Here is a 23,543-nt window from a genome sequence, read left to right as displayed (position 1 = left end):
CATTAGCATAAGCATCAGTTCTGTGGTTTTGAGATGAAGATGACAGTATTGGTAGCTTTTATGATCCCTGCTGGAGAGGGACAATGTTGTCCAAGACCCAGGTCCTGCCTATAAAGAACAGGTGAAGACAGTGCTAACAAGTTTCAGAGCACTGGCAAAGATCCACCATACCATTAAAGGGTGGGTATTGCAGGGGGCTGGCTGCTTTGTTGGATTGGTGATGTTGCAGACTTGTTTCCTAGCACTGGACTGAAAAATGAAGCCATGTGGTTCCTTACAACACTTGGTTTCCATGAAGATGATTAAAAGCCATGAAGATGATGAAAAGCCTGGGTGTGTGAGCATGGACTAGGGGATTTGTGATCCCTTAGCTTAGAGAAGGCTCATGGAGCTCTTACTGATGTGGATGAAGACCTATGGTGGGAGCAAAGCAGATGGAATGGGATTGTTCTCAGTGGTGTCCAGTGACAGGACAAGAAAAAATGGACATGAATTGGAATTATAGACACTTCCATTAAACATGAGGTTTTTTTTTCCACTGAGGGTGATCAGGGTTTCTCAGACAGATTGTGGAGTCTCCATCTTTGGAGCTACCGAAGACCCAACACATGTCCTGAGCAAAACACTCTATGACTTATAAGATGACTTAGCAGCCTAGATGATCTCCAGATGTCCTACCAACCCCCAGCGAGTCTGTCAGAGCAAGCTACAGACATTATATTCCAAAAGGTCTCTTTGTTTGAAGAAGCAACAATTCATAGGTTTGGAAATTCAGATGATTGGTTTACCTCATCAGTGTGTATAAGCATCTACAGGGGGATGTCAAGAGGATGGAGCCAGGCTCTTCAACAGGCAGAAACTGATGCAGAGGAAGTTCCGCTTGAACATGAGGAGGAACTTTACTGTGCTGGTGACCATGCACTGGAACAGATTGCCCAGAGAAGTGGTGGAGTCTCCCTCACTGGAGATATTCAAGAACCATCTGGATGCAATCCTGTGCAACGTGCTCTGGGATGACCCAGCTTTAACAGAGACTGGACCGCGTGACTCACTTCCAACCGGATCCATCCTGTGCTATGGTTCCAGAGACCTGAATCAGATCCCTGAAGATTTAGGGCACTGCCCTTCACCTCCTGGCGGCTGAGACAGCACCTTAAACAACCCTCACTGCTCCCCCCCAGCTCCCGCTCACAGACTCCCCATGTGCAAGCGCGCTGGCCGCTCAGCCCCCAGGTGGGAACGGGGGAAGGGGACGCCATCCCGACTCCTCCAAAATCGATGTTTCCCCTCGGATGTGCGAGCTCCGGCCCGGCCAGCGACACGCAGGTGTCGCTCCCAGCCGCTGCTCCGCCTGGAGCTCGCCGCTCCCGCCCCTCGACGGCCGCGGCCGCCTCGGCTCCGGCCCCGCTCCGTGCCCGCACCTGCGGCCGCCCGGGGCCGCTCCCTCGCTCCCTCCCTCACTCCCTCCCGCGCTGCCCATTGGAGCGGGAGCGTCACGCGGCCGATCCATGCCGCCCGCGCGGGCCGGGGCAGCGCGCCCGCTGCTGATTCATTGGCTCGGCCAGGAGCGAGCCCACGGCGGCATCCCGCCCGCTCCATCCCGCCCGCTCCGTCCTGCCCGCCCGCTCCAGCCTGCCCGCTCCATCCCGCCCGCTCCATCCTGCCCGCTCCATCCCGCCCGCTCCATCCAGCCCGCTCCATCCTGCCCGCCCGCTCCAGCCTGACTGCTCCATCCCGCCCGGTCCGTCCTGCCCGCTCCATCCTGCCCACCCGCTCCATCCCGCCCGTTCCGTCCTGTCCGCTCCATCCATCCTCCCCTGCTCCATCCTGCGCGCTCCATCCCGCCCGCAGCTCTGGCTCGGCTGGGCTCGCCGGGGCCAGGGCGTTCCGGGAGGGCTGCGCCTTTCGGCCGGGACGAAGCGGCGCTCCGGGATCTGGCCGGGCGGACGTGCCCGACGGGGTAAGCGCGGTGAGGGGCCGGCGCTGCGGGCGGGGGGTGAGCGAGCGGCCAGAGACAGGCACGGCCCTGCCCCGCCGTGTCCCTGCCCCGCCGTGTGTCCCTGCCCCGCCGTGTCCCTGCCCCGCCGTGTGTCCCTGCCCCGCCGTGTGTCCCTGCCCCGCCGTGTCCCTGCCCGTCCCTTCCCGGGGGTGGGTGCTCCCGGCCGGGCTGGGCGGCGCAGGAAGCCCCGAGCGCCTGGAGTTCAGCCCGCGGGTAACAGGTGCCCGAGGCTGTTCCGAGCCGGCACCAGGCGGCTCCTGCAAGCCTTAAGGTCTGAAGCGCTCTGCCAATTTTTTCCTTTCATTTTAAATAATAATAATAATAAGATGCAGGAGGTGGCATTGTTCATTTGGGTGATGTGGAGAACGTCAGCTGTAGAAAAGCTTGTGTCTCCTTTCTGAATTTCTAACGGAGTGATTCCTTCTGTATTGAAAAGCAGAACAGCTGAAAAGCCCACAGACTGCTGAGCATTTGAATGAATTAAACAGTTGAACCGAAAACGTTTGAAAAAATATGGTTGGGGAAAGAAACCTCCAAGATAAGTTTGTTGCGTGTTTATTGTGGGTTTTTTTGCCTTTTTTTTCCCCCTCCAGGTAACATCTCTCTTCCTTTGTGCTTTCAGACTGAAGGGATGAACATCTCTCCTCAATACAGCCTTAGATTATTTCTCCTGCTCTGTCTTGCCTTCTTCCCTTTCTCTGTGCGCTCTTCCCTAGTCTGTTGGTTCTCATACTTTCCCCCTGCCCCCTCCCTCCCTTCCTTTTCCTTTAACAATCTAACAGTTGTCATCTCAGTGCTTTCTTCCTCTGGCCTCAGCCTCTGTTGACAGTGACTGGTGTGTAAGTTCAGGGCTCTCTCTTGACCTGTCTGCCATTCTTTCTTTGCTGGGAACAATCACCTCAGTGACAAGCTCTCAAAACTTCTCTCTGAGCAGTCCCTGTTCCCTGACATTTGCCTTTTCATCCTGCCATACAACCTTGTTTGGCTCATAAAGCTGGACAGTGACTGGAAGTGTAGACACACCACAAGTTTGGCACTTCTGTGACAGGCGTAGCTCATAGAGAGATGGGACAGCAGTGGCAATGCTGCCTCACACTGCCCCAGCAGGGCTGGTTGGGCTCTTGGAGGGAGCACTGAGGCACTTCTATTTCCAGGTGTGTTTCCCAGCCCACTGCTCTGTCTTGGAGTGTCTCCCTGTTTTGGTCTGTTCCTCTCATCAGAACTTTGCCAGAGGCTGTGCACACAGGGGCGCAGATTTATGTGACCGCTGTGGAAACAAACAGATATTTTGGTTTCTGCTCAGAGATAGTAAGGTAATAGTCCCCAATTCTGGTTGTTGTTCTTGTCCATTTGTGGCTTTCTATTCAGGTTCTTAAGCAGAGAGTCAAGATAATTTTGTCCACAGGAGTAAATGCCTGGAAGAATGCCAGGGGAATGGCAGGTCTCCATTGACTAAGGACAGCCTGGCTCCATTCTTGTCAAAATAATGAGACATTCTGGGAGTCACAATCACAACCAAGTATATATAAAATCAATCAAGCATTGCAAGATTTTTTTTTAAGGAAAAAAACCCCAGAATATTAATAACTGGACAAAATAATTTACTACCTACTCTTTCCTTGGTCTCCCATGTACACTTTGTCATGGAAAAGGTTTTGAGTGAAACACAGATGATACACTTGCAGCTTGTTCAAGAGTTTAAATCAAATTTAAAGTCTTTGTACCTATAACAGCAGCACTTACTGGCAAAATTATACCACAAATCTTATGACAAAAAAAATGAAGGCTTTATTCTGTGTACTCACTGCAGTGGGTTGTGGTTGTATTGGTTCAGTGATGTTTTCTTGGCATCTAGTTACTTATTTATAACACAGAGACATGGCAGGGATAAGAATGGGAAAATTCAGACGTGTGCCTGTGAGTTGTGTACTGCTGTCTGATTTACCTGAGGAGAAACTTGTATTTGAGGCACCACAATAAATTGTTTTCTTCTTCAGCAGTGCTGGAGAGAAGACTTAAAGACAGGGGGGAAAAAATCCCCCAATTCTTGTTTGAAACAATCCCAGACCTGTTTGACTTTGGATGAACAGCTCCATTTCAGCGAGTGCTTAAAATTGTCACTGAACCAATTAAGAAAATATTTCTGCATTATGTTGTAGGATAACTACAAAAGTTAAGAAAATATTTGTCATGTAGGTGTGGACATTTTAAAGAAAATCTCTATAATTTTGTTTTATTACTTCTTGATGAAATATAATATATGATTCAAATTACAAAGCTCATGTGTTATTTTGCATCTGAGAGATTATAGCTTCCAGGCCCTGTGTGGATGAAAGAACAAGCTGAAGATTTTTCCACCACAGCAGTGTCAAACCCCAGCTGTGACGTACCCGAGTGTGGGAGTAGCTCTGATAAATGGTCTATCATACCTGTGTTGTTTGGGCTTTTTTCATCCCTGCCACCTGGTTTATCTTGCTCTGGCTTCAGCAGAGGCTGGGAACAGAACTATATTTGCAGGAAAAACTTTGAGAAGTGAAGAAGTGCTGTGGGAAGCGTATTGTGTCCTGTGCTTCAGACCAGATGAGTGCTGTGTGAAGATTAGGGAATTATTTTGTAATGGGAGAGAGGAAACTGTCATTGGCTTCCACTCTGCTTGTCAGTCTCTGTGGTGACTTCTTCACAGATGCAAAGCCAAAACAGAGCTATGAAATGAGGCCTGATGGCCCTCATCCATTGTCTGGGCTGTGCAGCAGCATTGAACCCAAGCCTGGCACACTGCAGGCTGGTTGGGCTGCCTGTGCTGCAGCAGCAGCAGCCCTGGGGGCATCCCCAGGCATCCCTGGGTCTCTGACACCGAGGGAGCCCAGGCAGTTTTAGCTGTTAATGGCTGCTGAGTTTCCCAGGAATCACACAAGGGTAGTTCCTGCCTTCAGTCTGCCCCTGTCACTAATGGTTGGTGTAGGTGGGGTTGTTGAAGCACACCTGGGTGCCTCTGTTCTTGGGCTCGTTGGGTTTTCTGGCTACACAGAACACTGTGCTTCCAGGGTTTCTTCATGGCTTGCAGACTAGGCAATTTGAGTCAGCCTAGTTTGGTAACCCTCTGCATTGAAATAATTTCTCAGTGAGTTTTTTTTTTTTTTTGCTTTCAAATGGAATACCATCTTTTAGTTATTAAAAAATAGCAGTGTTTGTTCTGTCCCTTCTGTAGAGACTGTGAGACTTTTTGTTTTTGGTTTTTTTTTTTAATAGGTTCTTACATGGTACCAGAAATAGGAGGTATTTTAAAAGCAACTCTTACAGGTAGGTCATATTCTGATGGAGCCATTCCAATTGACCTGCAGTGTACTGATCAGTAAGAGCAGATGGAGAGAGCTTTCCTTTCTCTCTGCTCAGAATAAGGTATTGGATTGACAGACTTCAGACTAGAAAGGAATTCAGAACTAGAAGGAATTCAGGAATTCAACCCCATCTCAGCACAGAGCTTTCTGTGAGAATAAAGCTAATAAAAATAAACATTTATTAAAACTTGCTTTACAGTTTAATCTTACCTCATTAGTAGATATGCCAGGGCTCTTTCACTTCAGGGTTTTCAACAAATCAGCCTGAGAGGTTAAAAAATGGCAGTGAGAAAGGTTAAAATAGGCATTATTATAAATAGCTAAGGGGAAGGCAGCCTTTCTCTTGGGAAGTGTTGAATATATGTATATATACTATTGATGTCAGCATTTATAACATTATAGGACTGAAAAGGGGTCTGTACTTTAATGCTTACTGGTAGGGCTTCTTCTGGTCTTGTTGGTCTTGAGGGAACTTGGGTTTGAGGCTGCCATACCTGCACATCTAAGAGGAGGTTGGCTTTTCGTGGGGAGAGGAAAATAGGCTCAGTACTGTTGGTGTAATCCTGCCCTAGATGCAGGAAATGAATGGAATTATGGCTAATCTTTAATACTTTTAGAAAATGCTGTCTCTTAAGACTGGCTGCAGTATCTAAAGCTTTTGGTACTGGAGTTAAGCTAAGCTTCAGTGTGTGTTTTGGGAACAAGTCCCAGCAGCTCCCTACTAGCAGTTCCATGTCCCTTTACTGTCAGTGCAGGCCTGAAAATTTTAAGAGAAAGAGGGATGCAGTTGTTCTGTGATACCATGTTAGGTATAATTCATCTGCCTTCTCAGACAAGGCTAATGAGTGGGCTTGTGTAATATTTGCTTTATTCATTTTTAGAACCACACAGTTGTCAGTGAACTCATAGTATGGTATCATTTCATATTAGTTTCTGCCTTAACTTCTAGGTGACATCTACTGAGTTGGACTTATTATTATAATTTCCTTATATTGTCTATAGGAAAATAGTTGGCAAATCTCTTTAACCTTTATTAAATTTCACTTTGAAGTCATAATGTCATCACTTTTTAAGTAGGTACAAACAGCAACTCTACAGTTAGCAAGCAAATTGTATATAATGGTGTGGAGTGCATAAGAGAAGTTTGTTGTTGGAGTTTACATTGCACAGTTATAGGATAATAAAATGCATTTTATATGATGTGTAATATGGTGGTGTGAGGCAAAGATGTCTCTAACTGTAACCCCTCATCCTTAGTTCACAGTTTAAGCAGTGACTAAACCAGCTTTTTTCCTTTCCACTGTTATAAACTCCTTTTGTGCTGAATCCAACATTATTCTTGTTACTTTAGTGCAACAGTTCAGATATTGCTGTTTGTGAACATCAGTAACAAACATAACCATGGTTAACATTGTACTTTCTTTTTTCTCCAAGAAAAGACCTAGGTATCAGAGTTGGCATTCATGATTGATTTTTAATTGTAAAGTCAGTTTTCAGATATCTTTCTTCTTTTTTTTTCCCCCCTAAATTTAACTCATTTTTATCGCTTGCTTTCTTCTCTTTTATTGCAGGTGGAATTGCGTATTCCCCTGAAAAGATCACCGATTTGAACTCAAACCCTGCCCACCTAGGCTATTGAGAATTAGCAAGAAGCAAGGACCCTGAGGTGAGTATTTCCTGCAGACTTTCCTGTCTGTGCTTGGGAGGAGCACAGCTTGTTCAAAGCCACGTGCTAGGGTTGTAGAAAGATGGGGTCTGGATTGCTTTTCAGCTGAGGCAGTGCAGCAGTGTAAATAAGTTTGTGGTTGGTTTTCTCCTTTGTTTTTTTTTCTGTGACTTCACCTCCTAGTCTTTGGGATGGAGTAAAAAGGAATGTGGGGGTGGCTGACTCCCTTTTCCCTCATGCACAATACTGGTGCTGGTATGAGAACAAAGATATGGGAACAGCCTGAGTTGTTAATTTCTCATAGCCTACAACTTTTGGGTTAACTGTACTGCCTAGCTGATGCACCAGAGTGTAGTGCTAAGCTTTCTCAGCCTGGGACTTCCCACAGTTTGAAATGTTCCTTCATTTTCCCCCTGTCTGGGCCTTGGGATCTTCAGAGTTTGCAAGCGGGCAATGGTTTGTTCATTTGTTCTTTTGAAATCCACTGAGTTCTTAGAATCTGTGGCACTAAGCAGAGCAGAAGTATGTGGAAAATAGATGTAGTTTGTGACTGAAAATTCACCAAGCTCTGTGTGTCTACCATACTGGTAGTTTCTCTTGCTCCAGAAGCAAAGAGTACATTAACAATCCACATGGTTTTCTTTCTGTGCATGCAGGTCAGCTTCGGAGGGACTTGCTGCTGGTTACAGGGACAGTTTCAGACATACACAAAACCAGATATGCCTTTGTGGTCTCAGTGGTGGAAGCCATGAAGTTGTGTTGCAAATGTGGTGTGTGTTCAGTTCTGCTTTCATTTTGAAAGGTGAATGGCTGAGAGCCTCATGCAATGTATCAGTGACGTTCAGATTGGAGAAAACAGTCCAGCTGCACGGAGTTTGATATCCTGCTGCTGCTGTTCAAGGGCACGGGATTTACGCAAACACAGACAGACAGACTTGCTTGCCCAGGTGCCACTGGCAGCTGTCAGGCCAGCTGAGACCTTACAGACTTTCATACACATGATAAACAAGTTCTCATGAAGGCATAATTCAACTCCAAGAGTTGCAGTTGGGTCTCCATGGGGAACATCCGGTTACTTTTATCTGCAGAGAGCAGCCCAATGCTTCAGAAGAAAGCCCTGAGCACTTGCCCTTTTTAGGATGCAGACCTGCCTAAATTTCTGCTTGGCAGCACTGAACACAAGCCCTGCCTTGGGGTTTCTCAAATAATCAAAGTGAAGCTTTTTGTTCCTGACTTGCTCCTGAAAGAAGAGAGCTGGAGTGAGGAAAGCCTGGCTGCATCCATACACATCAAAATCAATAGAGAGGCTTTCATGTTTGCCTCAGAAGACTCCTGTACCTTCCAGAAAAACCCTCAGCCAAGTCAGTTAGAGGAGGTCACTGTGAAGCTCCAGAGCTGTGGGATGAATCATGGCTCTCTGTATCTGACAGAAGAGTGTTTGAGAGCATCTCCTGGAGGAATTCCTTCTTAGAAGCTCCTACCTCTTACCTGAATCCCTGCATGACCTGCTGCAGCCAGGCAGATGCACCTGACAGGCTGCTACTCTGCCAGCTCAGCCTGCCTTGCTCTTCCCAGGAGATACAGGGTCTAAATAGCAACTTCTTCCACTGTGCTGGTCCTTGTACCACCATGCCAGACTGGCTTTTTAAGTAGAGTAAAAGCTTTTCACATGGTTGAGGCTGAGTTTTTGGAGGTATTCAGACAGACAAAGCTTACAAGTGGGCTGAAAGTTGGTTTGAAGCATTGTTTATGCTTAGCTCTGCTGGTTGATTTAGAAGCATATTTATATGTCCTTCAAAGCACAGATTAGCCAGAGAGCTGGTGACTCAGGTTTTTGTTAGCACCTCTGCCTCTGACAGTGGCTTTTCTACAGTGAAAGCAAGTCTCCACATGCATGCAGTCAGTGGTGAAAGGCTGGAGCTTCTAATCCTAATCTATTAGGACACAGATTCTTTGTGTCCTGGAAGTGGCTATCCTCCCCATAAATCATAAATGGACACTAGAGACTAGAGTGGGAGAAAGCTCTGCCTGTGGCCCAGTGAATCCCATCTGCTTTGAGGTGGGAAGAAACACTTAAAGTGGAAGAAACAACATTATTCAGATTGTTCCCATACTCTATTCTGAAGTTTTCTACAAGTGGATTTCAGCTCTTTCTGCAATACTAAAAGGAGGGAGGAGACAATGGCCATTATTGATGCCATGTGAGGAATATTGAAATTAAATGCTTCATTGGAAAGTTATAAAAAAGAAAACCAGCCTTTAAACAGGACTAATCAATGTTTTCAAGAGACATGTCATCAACAAAACATTGAGGAGAAGGGGCTAAAAGATGGTGGGAACCCTGAAAACAAAACACAGAGTCTTGTAATAAACAATTGACAGAGCTGAGATGGGAACAAACCAGGACAGGGATCCTAGGGTCTTCTCTGTGCCACTTCCTTCTCCTAGAGGCAGCAGTTGCTTTAGTTGATTAAAATAAGAAAGCTTCTGTCTAAAGCTTAATCAGGCATTCTCTCTTTAGTTTGAAGAAATGGGAAAGCCAAGGAGGAACTTTACTGGCAACACAGGCACTTTTAGTTAGACTTACCTCTTCCTCTCTGTCCATTTTGAAAGGGTTGGAAGTACAAGATGGAAAACATCCTCAGCCATGTACTGCACTGTCAATGATATCCATGGTTTTTCTCCTTCTCCTCTGTGCTTCAGGCTATTTATTAATGCTGGAGGCTTTCTAAATAGCTAAGGGGAGGGTGAGGATAATGTGGTGAAGCTTCTTATCCTGATCCAAGAATGGGGTTGGTCACTTCTCTCCCCAGCTCACCCATTCACCTTTCCTGCTGTCAGGTTGCTCATTCTGAAAACTCAATCGGTTTGGGTTGAAAAATAGATCCATTTATTGTTTTAAAAGATTTATAACTTGCCAGTCAAGTTTTTTGGCATGTGTTTAAAGTTCTGAACATTGTATTTAAGTGTGAAGTTTACTTTTTCAGGCATGCTACTTATTTAAAATTGCTTTGAGGCATTACTGCCAGCGTTTGGTCATGGTAAAACAGCTGCAGAAAGAACTATTTTACAAATTTGAAATGCTGTTCATAGTACCTGAGTGAAAGTGTTTCTTATTTTGTGCCTGATTTTTTGTTCTTTACAATGGCTCTCCTAGCTCATGAAGCATTAGTCAATCCTGCTGGGTTTTAATTGAATCCAGAATTACCCAAAGCTCAGCTTGCTCTCACAAAAAGTATTTTGAAATATGTTTTAATTTGGGTTTCTTGACTCCAGCTACTGCAGCACATGTTTTGTGCAGAGATGTGCTTTCTTTTGGTGTGCATAAAACTGTCTCATATTCTGAAAAAAATTACTCTGCAAAATGCAAGGCTCCAGTACAGAATGGTGGTAATGACAGAAATATCTATCAAGATAATTTCATGATGCTCAGTATTGCTTTGCAGCTTTTTACTAATCTGTGAGGGAAATCACTCCTGTTTTCTTTTCCTTCTGTAGTGGCATATTGAGCCCCTTTATCAGCATAGAGAAATTTAGGTTGGAAGGGACCCCTGGTGGTCATCTGGTCCAACCTCCTACTCCAAGCATGTTTGACTAGATCAGGTAAGCTTTTCCTTTTATCTAATATTAATTTCTCGTCGCCCAATTTTTGTCCATTCCTTCTTGTCCTCTTACTGTGCACCTCTGAGAAGAGCCTGGCAGCAGCATCTCTGCACCCTCTAAGTGAAAACAGCACTGAGGTCTCCCTGCAGCTGTCTCTTCTCCAGGCTGAACAAACCCTTTGTGCTTCAGCTCCCTAAACATCTTGGTTGCCTTTCCCTGGGCCCCAGAGTCTGTGTGTGCAATTAGGGGAAGGAATGGGAGGGGATGGGATAGCCTTGTCTGAAGAGGCAGTGGCTGCTCTTGGGAGCAGGGGTGGGAAGTGACCCAATAGATGAGAAAGAACAGAACCCCAAAAGCTGTGCTAGGTGTTGTAGTCTCCATTAACACATTTCATATCCACAGGTCTGTATTTGCTGAGGTGCAAGATGTCTGCCCTGAGGCTGATCTCTAACAGGACCTCCCAGCAAGCCTTGTCTAACTCTGATTACACCTGGGACTACGAGTACTATGAGTATGGACCAGTGTCATTTGAAGGCCTGAAGGCTCATAAGTGTAAGTTCAGTGGAGACACACTTCATGCAGCTCAGCTTCCTGTGTTCCTGTTCTTCACTTGTGACTGAATATTGTACAAAACCATTTCTCTCCTAATTCCTAGGATTCTCTGCAATTAGCAGTATCCCTCTATTTATTAGATCATCATTATTGTTTATTATTCTGTATCCTTTTGCTGACTTGTGCATGAGAGAACCATGGATTTATTGGCTGTGGTAGGAATTTGTCAATACTGAGGAATATCTCACTGCCAGGAAAAGTTAACAACAACAAATACAGGTACACTGCTGCTTCTGGTGACTACTTGTTAAGATCAGTGTTGCTTTGTTTTGGTTCTATTTGTTTGTATTTGTTTCTGTTAATGGTAAAAAGGCAGTGGTGGGGAGCCTTACTGTATTACCTGTGTTTGGTTTCCTAAAAGAAAATAAATTTTTGGTTTTTAGAAGCTTGAAAATAAGAGAAGAATTTTTTCCTTATGAACAAACTTGCCATTGGTACTTTCTTCATAGGAGGAGTGTGCTAAATTCACTTCTGTTAATCCTGGAGTTGTTTTACAGTAGAAGCAAAAAATTGAGGATAGGTACCAGAAAGATGAGAACTGTGGATTGGAACTTGGAGAAGGTTGAACTAGGACAAGCTAGTACAGCTGGACCAACATTTTTTTAAAAGTAGACAATGGATTTGATAATCTTCCATTTTAGAGGAGATGATTGTGAGGGACAAACAATAAAAGAGGGGAGAAAAAAGTAACAGAAACCGACTCAATTACCTGATGGGTCTTGTAAGCACTTTGCAGAAGAGAAAAAATCCCCATCCTGTTTCTTTCTTTCTGAGGTAGATACACCCTGAAAGGATTTGATTCCCAGACTTCAAAGTTCTGGGGGGGAAGGGTTCCCATCCAGTGCTGGAGCATTGGTCCAGGATGGATTTCATACTTTGTCTCATTTGTCCCAATGAGCATTCAGATTGGGAAAAAGTAGAGCCTGCACTGGCAAACAGCAGCCCAGAAAGGCTGAGCTCCCTTCCCTCTACACAGTCACAGGGTCTTGGAGAGGCTCTGCAAGGGACACAAGAAACTTGTTGAAATTACTAACACTTCTGAAAGAACAAGAGAGTAGAATCTATTTTTTTTCCCTCAAAAAAGTCTGCTGATTACTGTCTGTATTTTTACAAGTGATAGGTAATTGAAAAATGTGGGCTAGCTTTCATTATGTTTTTAATTTATTTTCCATTCTTCCACTTAATCAGAGGTTAAACCTGATTGCAAAGATCAGCTGAAATGTTATGTACACATCTTCTTTTCAGCTCAGTGTCTCAAACAGCATGATGGGACAAAAAGGTATAAATGACATCTGCCTCTGGATTGCAGAAGGCACAGCTGCAAGTCAGGTCTTGAATTGCCACCAAAGTTATTGCCATGCTGAGCATGGCAGCTGAGCTTCCCTGTCTACTGTTCATAGAGCAGGAGGTCCTGAACAAGTCTTAGGGAATGGCACAGAAGTAACAACTGCTTTTCAGGTGGAGCTTGATAAAAGATGTCATTGGTAGTACTTGAATCGGTGATCTAGGCAGTCCCTTCTAGTTAGGGTGGATTTTCTTTAGTTTTTGTTTGTTTCTTTGTTTGCTTTAACTGATAGATTGGAGTTGGCTCTGTTTCCTTCACTGTTGTTGCATGCATTCTCCAGAGGGCAGAGTTTAATCTACTAAAGGAATAGTCTGTGCTGTGTATGGGATGATACTTCTTGACGTGGTGTGTTCTTGTTCCAGCTGCTGCCAGCTGAGCTGAGATTGTTGTGAAATGTGGAGGCAATGTGATCAGACATGAACTTCTCTGAAATCCTAAACTGGGGAGAAGGACAGGAGATTAAACAAGGCTTGTATGAGGAGGGAGACCTTGAATACTTACAAAGAAAAGGTGTCAATGAATGCTTGTAACTTATGTTGGAAAGCTCAACAGGGAATGGACTCCAGTATATGTGATTTGATTTAAATATAAAGAAATTCAGAAGCCTGTTTTCTGAAAGCAGAGAAAAATGTATTCAAAGTGACCCGTGAGAAAAAGGATTGGCAAAATAATCTTCTACACACACACACAAAAAAAAAAAAAAGATGCCACAGTGATGTTTCAAATATATGACTGCAAAAGGAAAAAAAAAGGCAAAAAGTATGTTCTGTTGTTCTGTTGGAAAAGAAGTGAAGGCATGTAGTGGGATAGAATATAAGAAAATAAAGATAGCGTAGAAAGTAATCTTACCCCTAAGGAGTTGCAGCTGGACCAATTATCAAAGATTAGGAACAGGCCTGACTTTACCAGGCCACAGCTGTAACCAATGAGAAGAAGAGCGCTGTAAAAGAGGGAACTGGAGTTAGCTGGCTGCTTTGTGAAGAATAGAGTCAGTGCTCTGAGGAGCTGCCCATGAGAAACACCAAGAAGGTATGAAACTTTTGTGATAAGGAGACAACAGTATGGAACTCCTGCAATAAGATGAGAACAAAGGCAGGAACTAGAAATAAAAAAATCTGGAAAAGGAGGAACCAGATATCTTATACATTGAAGCTTTAGAAAGTAAATAGACAAAGATAGCCAGGAGATACTTGTGACTGGCAGAGATAAGAACAGAATCACATTTTGTGCCTTTGAAAATGAGGAGCCTCAGTATGTTAGTTATGCTAGTGGGAGGAAAAATAGGCAGCAATGATCAGAGGATTGGAACTGCTGCCAAGATGTTATGAATCTGTATTATGAAGAAAAGGAAAGTCAAAACTGCAACTTGATAATGTAAAAGTATCCTATGAATATCTGCTTGTAACTTTGGGCAGCATAAATGTTCTTGGTACCATATTTGTTGAACAAAAGTTGGGTTATGTCCTGGTAATCTTGAGTAAGTGTTTAGAATTTAGTTGGTTTGAATAATTTCCACTGAAGTGACTGAGACCTAAATAAAATATTGAAGAGAACTCAGGATAGCTGCTTGAATTTTAAATGAATTCAAACAATGTAATTTATACAGCAGAGGGTTGGAGGTGTGTCAGGAGGCACAATAAAGCAAGGAAGGTGTAGCATAAGGCTCAGTAAACTTAAGAATTCTGTTGGGAGCAGGGGCACCAAACCAACCAAAAAACAGTCTTGTTATTCAGCACACAATAGCAGGTGTGATTTTTGTGGGGAGCAGTAGTTTACTGGAGCCTTGATTTTCTTTTTTTTTTTTTTTTTTTTTTCCTTTTAGTTAAGTTTTTCAGCTTGATTGATATAATCTATGTGCATACTTTTTTAATCATCGTGATTGCATTTTCCATTCTGGTTATTAATGCAGCTGCATACCATCCAAGCATGTCTGACTAACTGGAAGGTACTTGTAGCTATAAATGCTTAAATGGTATTTTTTTTTAAGGCGGTACTTATTTTTAGATTAAATCTTCAGGTACTACCAAGTCCAATATGATCAGCTATTTTGTATTAGGAAGGTAAGGTACATCTTTAACCAGTGAATACAGGCTGTGCGTACAGAATGATTCTGAAAGTAATTTAGTGCACATAATATATGGAATTACAGAAAAAAGCTCATGGCAGAATGCTTTAAGCAGAAAGGGGTATTAAAATCTCCTCCCTCTCCATCACAGAGATGTATACTCAAACCACATTCCAGTTATTTTACACAGGTATTGAGGGGGGAAGATATGGCATAGGAGAGGTGGAATAAATATTGCAGTGGGAGACTTGAAACTTAGCCTCCTTAGCTACCTAAGAAAGGGATTAAGGAGAGACTTCATTGTGATAAAGTATTTTCTCAGGGAGAAAATCTCAAGTTGCAGCAGGCATTCTGACTTTGCAGAAAAAATAGAGAATGGTTTGAGTTGATTTCTAGTTTCCACATCTGCCTCTTAGCATGGAAGATATTTCACAGTGGGAGCATGATTACAGCTGGGGCCAAGCACCAGGTAGGATAGCTGATTCCTTGTTTTTTCAGTGTCTTTAATTAGTCCTGTAGGAAATTCAACAGTTTCGTGCTGTGCCTGCTGCACTGGGTGAGACATTACAGCCAGTGGGGATCTCTGAGGCTTGGTAGTGGTGGTGTCATGAGAGGTAAGGGTAGAAAGGATTCCTGACCAAGCCTTCCCTCCTGAATGCTTGTGTGTTACTGTTTTTGAACGTCTACAGTGGAAGTTTTGAATACTTGCATAAGTAAAGAATAACTAACTGAAATGACAGGTGAAAAAAAAAACAGTGCTGATGGGTCCTGGGCCAGGTAATATTGAGTGTTGGTGCTCTGTAACTTTGGTCCGTGCTAATCAGTTGATTGTGTCTGGAAATATCTTTGTTCCACTTGAACCTCTATAAATCAAATTCCTGGAAACTCTGAACAGCTTGGAGCAGCTGTGGACCTACCTTGAAGTTGTAAGTGGACATAGATTTGTTTTTGGTAGTGCTGGCAAATTGCCTATGGTCCATTTGCTATAAATGAGAAGAGTAGATGGAGTTTAAGCACCCAGGCAAAAGGCCATGCTCTTCCCAATGGCTGCTATATTTGGCTATTGCACTGGTTTTGCTATTGATTAACTGCTGGTTTGACTTTTTTGTCTAAATCTGTTGTGCTCCTTTGACACTGTGTTTCAGTTTTCTGTACTTAAGTTGGACACCCAAATTGAAATTTTTTCAAAAACATCTGGTATCTGTTGGTTATTGATATTTATTGAAGTAGCAAATAGTTTTATCTATGGTTCTGTTTCTTGCAGAACCCTCTGTTTTGCCACTAAAAGGTCTTCCTAAACATATTTTGTCAAAGAAATCTATCTAAATCCAGAAACTTAATGGTCTGGGGCAGAAATAACTTAAAATAGCAGGAGTTCAGCTCTACAGAGACAGAGGATTTTGAGGAAAATCAAATAATCCTCTCTTCCTAGTTCTAGCACTGAAGTTCCAAAGCAATGCTTGGAAATGGGCCTGGCATCACACAGGGAGCTCCTATTATTTTACTTACCAAGAGAATTGTCTTCCCTCTGTTATCTACTGTCTGAGTTGTCTAGATATCAGTAAAATTTAGTACTGAAATGAGATTTTCAATGGCAGCTTTCTGTTTAAAAATAAAGATAAATTTGATTATCCCTTTGTCACCCAGAAATAAGCTGCAAATTGTTTTGGGTTTGCACTCATGCTGCCTGTAGAAGGCAGCTTTTTGCAAGTGCCAGTAAAATATTGATCATCTTGTTTCCTTTTTTTCTTTTTCTTTCACCAGATTCCATTGTGATTGGATTTTGGGTTGGTCTTGCAGTTTTTGTCATCTTCATGTTTTTTGTCCTGACCCTGCTGACGAAGACAGGAGCACCACATCAAGAGTGAGTCTGAAAATGGGGGTAACAAATCCTGCCTGCTTAGTGGCACACCTGGGCTCTTGCAGCCCCCAGACAAGCAGTGGCAGTGCTGACACTGTACCATCTTGTTATAGTCTGTTCTTATGAAACAGTGCAGCCTGTCTTCATTTCAGGAAATTTTAGTGTTTTCATTCTAAAAGGATGTTTTGGGTAGGCTGCCAAACAGGTGCCCTTAGTGGGATGGTTCTAAGTAGGCTCAAGTTTTCATGGAGTGATACTGTGAATATCAACAGAGTAGGTAGAGATAAAATGCAGTGCTGATGTTGAATTTGGTTGGTTTCCAAATGTTTGTTTGTTCAAGTCCAAAGATAGATTTGGGCAGTGTTTGCAAAATCTTCCCTTAACCCCTGAGACCGAGTGTTTCTGCTGAGAAACTGCAATAGATGCTGAAGTAGAGACCAACTCAACATTTCTTTAAACCCAGGGTCCCTTGAAAGTCCTCAGTTTTTTATTCTTTTTGGCTGATAAGTCTGTGCAGACCATGCCTTTCCTCAGTGGTTTATCTGCATTTGCAGAGGATGCAGGCTGTCAGTGTCCCTTCCTCTGAGAAAGTTTGAACCCACATCTCCTCGCAGGCTTGTGTGCCATGAAGTGGAAATAAAAAGCCTCTCTGGAGTGTGAGATTGCTTGCAGGCAGGTAGCAATGATGAGAAGATGATTGTAAAAGGCAATTGCTGGTGCTTATCATTTCCTAAAGCAGCCTGTCTCTGCCTCCTGGAGCCCCTTTGCTATTTAATCACATGTAAACTGGCTCTGGAACTCTGTGTAACAGCACATCCCCAGAGACAGGGCCATGTTAGAGATGGCTGATGTGCATCCTGTGCCTCTGCTGTGCTCCTGAAGTTTTGCTCCTGTGAGAAGAAAATAGGAGCAAAACTTCAGGAGCTCCTATTTATATATATATATATAAAAATAGGATATATAAATAATATATATAAAATATATAATATATATTATATATATTTATATATAAATAATATATAAAATATATAATAATATATATTATATATAGATATAGATAATATATATAAATCCTATTTATAAATATATATATATATATTTATATCTTCTGGATTCAGAAGAATCCAGCTTACCAGAACTGATGTGCTGGTATTTTTCCTTCCTCTACAGATTGTTATGAAGTAGCCAGACATTGCTCCCAAACAGATTCAAAATCCCTGTAATTGTTGGTGTGCTGCCTCCTTTTCACAAAGATCTCATTTATTAGCTGAGCATGAGTCTGGATCCCATGTGGACAATTTGAGAGGGGAAAAAGTGATGAAGTTAAAAATACATATATAGAGAGAATTTAATATGGATATTTGCCAAAAATTTTTACACTTGTAAAAATTTACTTTCATGTAGCAGAGGCCTGCTTGATATCTCCCACTTTTTTCTGCTTTTTTCATCAATTTTCTCAGAACAGTGTCCTTGAGAGTTTGTGAAATGTCCACCTTTGGTCATCTTCTACATCCAGATAATGTAATCCAAATTCAGACTTGCTTTTCTTGAGACTTCCAGAAATCCCTTCTGTTCTACACCTAATTATAATTTTTCTTCAGTTGCTGGAGCGAGACCAATTATTCCTTTTTATATTTGTTATAGATCTCTTTGCAGCTTTGGGAGCTGTGTGCCTGACAAGTGCTTGCCCACTTGTCATGCATGCTGAGCTGGCACCTTTAACAAATTTGAGCAGTTTTTTTGACATTTGGTAATGAAATTCTCATGGTACTGAACATGCATCCTCTGGGAATATGCTAAGGGCAGTGAATACAGTTGGGTTCTCTTATTTTTGATACATGTATATAAAAACTGGAGAACAGCTACCTGTAAAACCACTTGTTTTGGTTTGCCTGCATCTTCTATTTCCATGCATGACTGGATTGTTCATGGCTTGGTGTTTCATTAGTGGTCTGCCTTGAGCCCTCCTAGAAAATAGAAAATAGATGTTAACAGGATTCCCAGGTCCCTGACTTCAGGAGGGCTATTTGGCTGCTCTTTAAAGTACCATTAATGTGAGAGATTAAGTGTTTCTGGGGTCAGATGGATGGATCCAAAGTAGAATACTCTGAATTTTTTTTTTTCCCTAGTAGTATGCTTTTCTTGGCTACATATAAAAGGCCATGACAGGATGTACTTTTCAAAATTACACAAGATGTTCAGAATTAGGTACATTCTCAAACCAGAATGGACAGGGTATGGATGGGGACTGGAAGAAATGTAATCAGTTAGGGAAATTATGTCTGTTGCATTTATCTTTTGTTTCCTTGCATGTATGAGTATGTGGAACATTAGCTTGTGCAACTGAAAAAAAAATTTGGCAATATCTGAATTTCCAAAAAATGCTCTTATTCATCACTAGGAGAGGAAAGCATGCCATATTTGTTTCTGCATTTGAACACATCCTTTAGAGCACATTTGTGCAACAAATGCAAGAGATCATGCAACCTATTTGTACAAAATAATGCCTGGTGTAATCTCAAAGCAGTAAATGTTAGATAACTTTTTTTTTTTTAAGAAATCAGTTATCTTGTTTAAGTAAACCTGGGGTTTTTGAGGCTGCTTTTCTTGAGTGGGCTGAAAAGATAGCTGCTGAGAAATTATTGCAGATTGTAATGAGCAAGACTATGCTAGTTTCTAGTCTACATTTTTAAAAAAATGTAATAGAATTCCACTCTGAAATTCAAAGATGGTGTTTGTGAATTTTGAAATCCAAAAATATCACTATATATTAGATCATGTGTTCCCTGCTCATGAGCACAGGTTTAGGCTTCATCATAGATCCTTAATATTCTGGGGCATTGTAAAATTCATTTGCATCCTCCATTAAGATTAGGTTGTCATTGCCTGTCTTGTGTGCCCCTTTGCATGGTCAGCCTTTGCTCCTTCACACTTCACTGGATTACAAAGCACTTTCCACACCTGTGAAATAATTCTACTCCTGCAGTGGATTAATTTTAAACTTTCTTCTGCAGTCACTTCTTCCTGGCCTTACAGTGCTTGTCCTTCTTTCTGTGCTTATTTTCCACTTCTACTGCCTGTGCCACAACACAGGCAATTTGCCAAATTATATATGAAACTTAAACTCAGAGTGGTGCTTTTTACTGCATTCTAAATACATAAATGTCAGTTGTCAGTTCAGAATTATTCCAGGCTGTTTGCCCCTGCTATGTATACAGTAGATTATTACTTGGTTACTGGTCAGTCTTACATCAATTGAACATTATTCTTCTACCTGGTTCACTTTGAAATGCTGAGTGAGCTGATACAGTTTTGACAAACTAGAGAACTGCTCTGATTTCTAGGCTAGTGGAAGTGATATTGGGAGGACAGAATCCCCCCATCATGTAATGGAAGTAAATCAGCTTTTGAGAAGCAGGGATCTTTAACTGTGCCTGAAAGACTAATGGTAGGTATCCTGTGAAAATTTCAGTGGGTGGATTTCTGAAGGTGTCATCTGAGGCACTTATCTCCTGCTGCAGGCTTGAGGAAATGAAATTTCACTGAAAAACTCTTCAGTGCTGGGTGGACCTTTAGGTGTCCAATTATCTGACTCCAGCATCATTTGCTACATCTCCAGATGTAAACAGTATGACATATTAGTTCTTAAAAAAATTCATAATTCTGAGAACATGTTTCATTGCTCATTCTCTGAATACCTCTACTGCCTTCTAAATGCAAATAACTTGCATTTTGTGATGATAGCATATAAATTCAGCCTGACAAAGAATGAATCTGTAGAACTGCTGTCTAGCTTGAGCTCTTCTCACCCCCAGCTGCAAATGGCACCTGCATGAGTCCATGCAGATTGGTGCTGGTTTGAGCTAAGATTTATAAAGAAAACTGCCTAAAAAACATGTTAAACTATCCTTCCTGGCTGCTGGGATTGTTAAGACTGAGAGTGTCTAAAGCAGTCTTTAGTTCCAGCTCTCCTAATTTGGAAATCTGAATGTCATTGATTGAAGTCAGTGGGAAAGATGGTTTGATGTCTGGACAAGCAAGCACTCAATGCCCTCAGTGAGAGCAGAGCTGCCTGTGCCTCAGAAACATTTTGTCTATCAAGGACTTTTCTCAAACTGTTCTTATGAGCCATTTAAAACAATTGTTACTTCTTGAAATCAAGAGTGTCTATAAACTCATTCAGTGAGGTGATTGTTACAGTCTACTGATTACTAGAAGTGCCATTTAAGAGTCCTGGCATTAACTTATTCCCATGGAAAATTGTCATGACAAATGAAGACTTAAAATTGCTTCAGCTGAAAATAATAAATAGTGCTGGCTTTAAAAGTCTGTGGTAGATAAACTGTTTGGTTTCCTTTTCTCCTGATCATAATGGTTCCTGAAACCAAACTAGTTGATTAGAACTCAAATAGTTCTACTTTTGTGTTTACTGCATTTTTCTTTTTCCTCTATAGCAATGCAGAACTTTCTGAAAAAAGATTTCACATGAACAGCTTTGTGGCAGAATTTGGAAGACCTTTGGAGTCTGAGAGGGTCTTTTCTCAGCAAATGGCTGAAGAATCCCAGTCTCTTTTCCATTTCTGCATTAATGAAGTGGACCATATGAACAAAGAAAAAGAGAGCCAGAAAGGTCCAAGTCTGGAGAGTAATACCCACTTCCAGGAGGTTCCCAAGAGCAGTGGAATGTTTGAGGAAGACCTACATTGTCTTACAAAATTTAACATTCCTAACTTTGTGAACACTGAGCAGAACTCTTCATTAGGTGAGGATGATCTCCTCATCTCAGAGCCACCAATCATTTTATAAAGCAAACTGGTTATGCAATCTTAACATTGGATCCTTGACTGAAAAGTCCTTTTAAGGTAAACATCCCCATTATTGTCCAGTTTGAAGCCTTTCTTGGCCTCCTGCTCTTTTGACAGAAAGCATTTCAGACCTGTGCTTTTTATTGTATGTAAGACTGGCTGTACTGATAGAACTCAGTTTAGACAAGAAGTAAGACACTGAATGCTTTATTCTGATGCCTTCTGTGGTCTAAAACTTCTGCCCAGTATTATTTTTGATTTTTTTTTTGTTTGTTTCTTGCACTGTTCTTCATTTTTAAACAACCACTTATGACCAGCTTCTGAAGGATAATAATTTACAAGGACTGTGAAGGCTGAGCCTGGCATTGGGAGGTCTGTGAAAATTCATTGGCCAAGCAAAGTGTAAATCTCAAAGAAGACAGGAATAAACAGCCCCTGGGGATGTTCTGTAGATTCTGCTGCTCCCAATAAGGATGCCTGAAGCTGAGCACCACAATAAATACCTGCTTGGGACTAACTTCAGTTTCTGATCCCTAACTGCTTTTGGGTGCAAGTTAAACCCAATTTACAAAGCTTCCAGAGGGAATACCTTGCAAGTGAAATTGTTTGGTTACAGTGTTTACAAAATGCTATCACCACCTGCTGCTGAGTAAAAACAAATTGGTGCCTGTAATTATACTTCAGAGTGACACCTCAGCAGCTGCCCACAAATTCTAAACACAAACTGTGATTTGACTCTTTTCTTTCTTTTTTTCTTCCTGCTAGTTGCTGATGTGAACTCCCAGTTCAGTAATTACAGGATTCAGTAGCTAAATCACAGGAAATAAGAAAAAACCTATTTTTCTTCTGCCAATAAAGTTACTACATGCAAATGGTGGTGGTATGTTAAGCTGGTGTAATGTGTTGCTAACAGGCTGAACCTTCCTATGCTTTTTGCCTTATAAAAGGTAATTTATTTGTTGGCCACTGAAGTGCTAGCAGGCTTTGAGCTGGGAGGACCAACTCCAAAAGTACAGCTAGGCTGGGCTTGCTCCATCTTCTTTTTGTCCTCAGCTGGGCTAGTGTTGCAACCCCACCTGTTCTCTAGTGAAAGATTTGGTAAGGATTTGAATATGTATAGTTTTCAATCTTTATTTTTTTTAGAGATGGAATTAAGTTTTTTTTTTGAGAGTACTTAAAATTGTATTTCAGCTTTCTTCAAATGACTGAATGGCTTTAGGGCAAGCATATAAGAGGCAGAGGTACCAGGTTCAAACCCTTTGCTGGATTTCAAGTATGCTCTGCAGGAAGTTCTTAACTGAAATGAAAGGAGTGGATTCTGGACATGCCTGTGATGGTGTTCATGGAGTTCTTGGATGAGGGAAGAGATGAGAATGGTGACTCCATGTTTCAGAAGGCTTGATTTATTATTTTATGATATATATAACTATATATATATATATATAACTATACTAAAAGGAATAGAAGGAAAGGTTTCATCTCAGAAGGCTAGCTAAGCTAAGAATAGAACAGAATGGAATGAATGATAACAAAGGCAGCTGGCTCAGACAGAGACAGAGAGCCAGCTCTGCTGTGACTGGTCACTAAATCCAAACATCCACACGAGACCAATCACAGATGCACCTGTTGCATTCCACAGCAGCAGATAACCACTGTTTACATTTTGTTCCTGGAGCCTCTCAGCTTCTCAGGAAGAAAAAATCCTAAGAAAAGATTTTCATAAAAAGATGTCTGCGACACATGCCTAACTGAATTTTCTTGAAATTAACATGCTTTGTATCCAACACATCTGTGTTCCAGATTAGAGACCTGCTGATACATTCTTCAGCCACTAAAATGCTGATTAATTCATCCCTTCTTCACCTTACAAATAGGAAAGAGTGAATGGGTTGAGCATTTAAGGAATACAAATTGTGTAGGAAGAGTACAAGGAAATGTTTTTTGTTTTAATGTCCTGTGCCCTTATTACACACCACTCACAGCACAATTTCCTGTTTTCAAATTTGATTTTTGCAGGACTTGCTAGTGTTTAAAGCAACAGGATTACACTTAAAACAAAGCAGAGACTCTTTAAGACTAGCAGGTTATTGCTGAAAATAGTTCCCTAAGACTGAAATGAATCCAGTTCTGAATCAGCACAGCTCCAGTAAAATGTCTCCAGTGCAGAAAAGGCCTTGTTTCACAGGAAGTACATAACTGCAACTATGAAGGCTGTAAGTGTGGACTTTCCTTTTCCTAAATTTGGGAAA

General features: G+C 42.0%; 1 protein-coding gene across 1 annotated transcript; it reads left to right on the top strand.

Annotated features, from left to right (window-relative positions):
• The first annotated feature begins 1,276 nt into the window (after positions 1 to 1,276).
• On the top strand, positions 1,277 to 22,166 carry MRAP2 (melanocortin 2 receptor accessory protein 2). The gene is made up of 7 exons (XM_071443735.1): positions 1,277 to 1,960; positions 6,909 to 7,003; positions 7,660 to 8,588; positions 10,502 to 10,606; positions 11,009 to 11,158; positions 16,393 to 16,492; positions 20,944 to 22,166. The coding sequence occupies exons 5-7, from the start codon at positions 11,032 to 11,034 to the stop codon at positions 21,293 to 21,295; spliced, it is 579 nt and encodes a 192-aa protein (XP_071299836.1). The 5' UTR covers positions 1,277 to 1,960; positions 6,909 to 7,003; positions 7,660 to 8,588; positions 10,502 to 10,606; positions 11,009 to 11,031; the 3' UTR covers positions 21,296 to 22,166.
• Positions 22,167 to 23,543: the final 1,377 nt, after the last annotated feature.

Source organism: Agelaius tricolor, unplaced genomic scaffold (genome assembly GCF_023055355.1).
Source record: "Agelaius tricolor isolate 1412-34295 unplaced genomic scaffold, bAgeTri1.0.p SCAF_1, whole genome shotgun sequence".
Taxonomy (NCBI): domain Eukaryota; kingdom Metazoa; phylum Chordata; class Aves; order Passeriformes; family Icteridae; genus Agelaius; species Agelaius tricolor.
The sequence above is the reverse complement of the archived record's forward strand: the minus strand, read 5'-3'. Positions and strand labels throughout refer to the sequence as shown.

What these genes read in the sequence shown, in the direction of transcription:
- MRAP2 (XM_071443735.1), top strand. Translation starts at nt 11,032, where the DNA reads ATGTCTGCCCTGAGGCTGATCTCTAACAGGACCTCCCAGCAAGCCTTG. An exon ending in AGGCCTGAAGGCTCATAAGT is followed by an intron (nt 11,159 to 16,392) that starts GTAAGTTCAGTG and finishes TTCTTTCACCAG; the next exon opens with ATTCCATTGTGATTGGATTT. An exon ending in ACAGGAGCACCACATCAAGA is followed by an intron (nt 16,493 to 20,943) that starts GTGAGTCTGAAA and finishes TTTCCTCTATAG; the next exon opens with CAATGCAGAACTTTCTGAAA.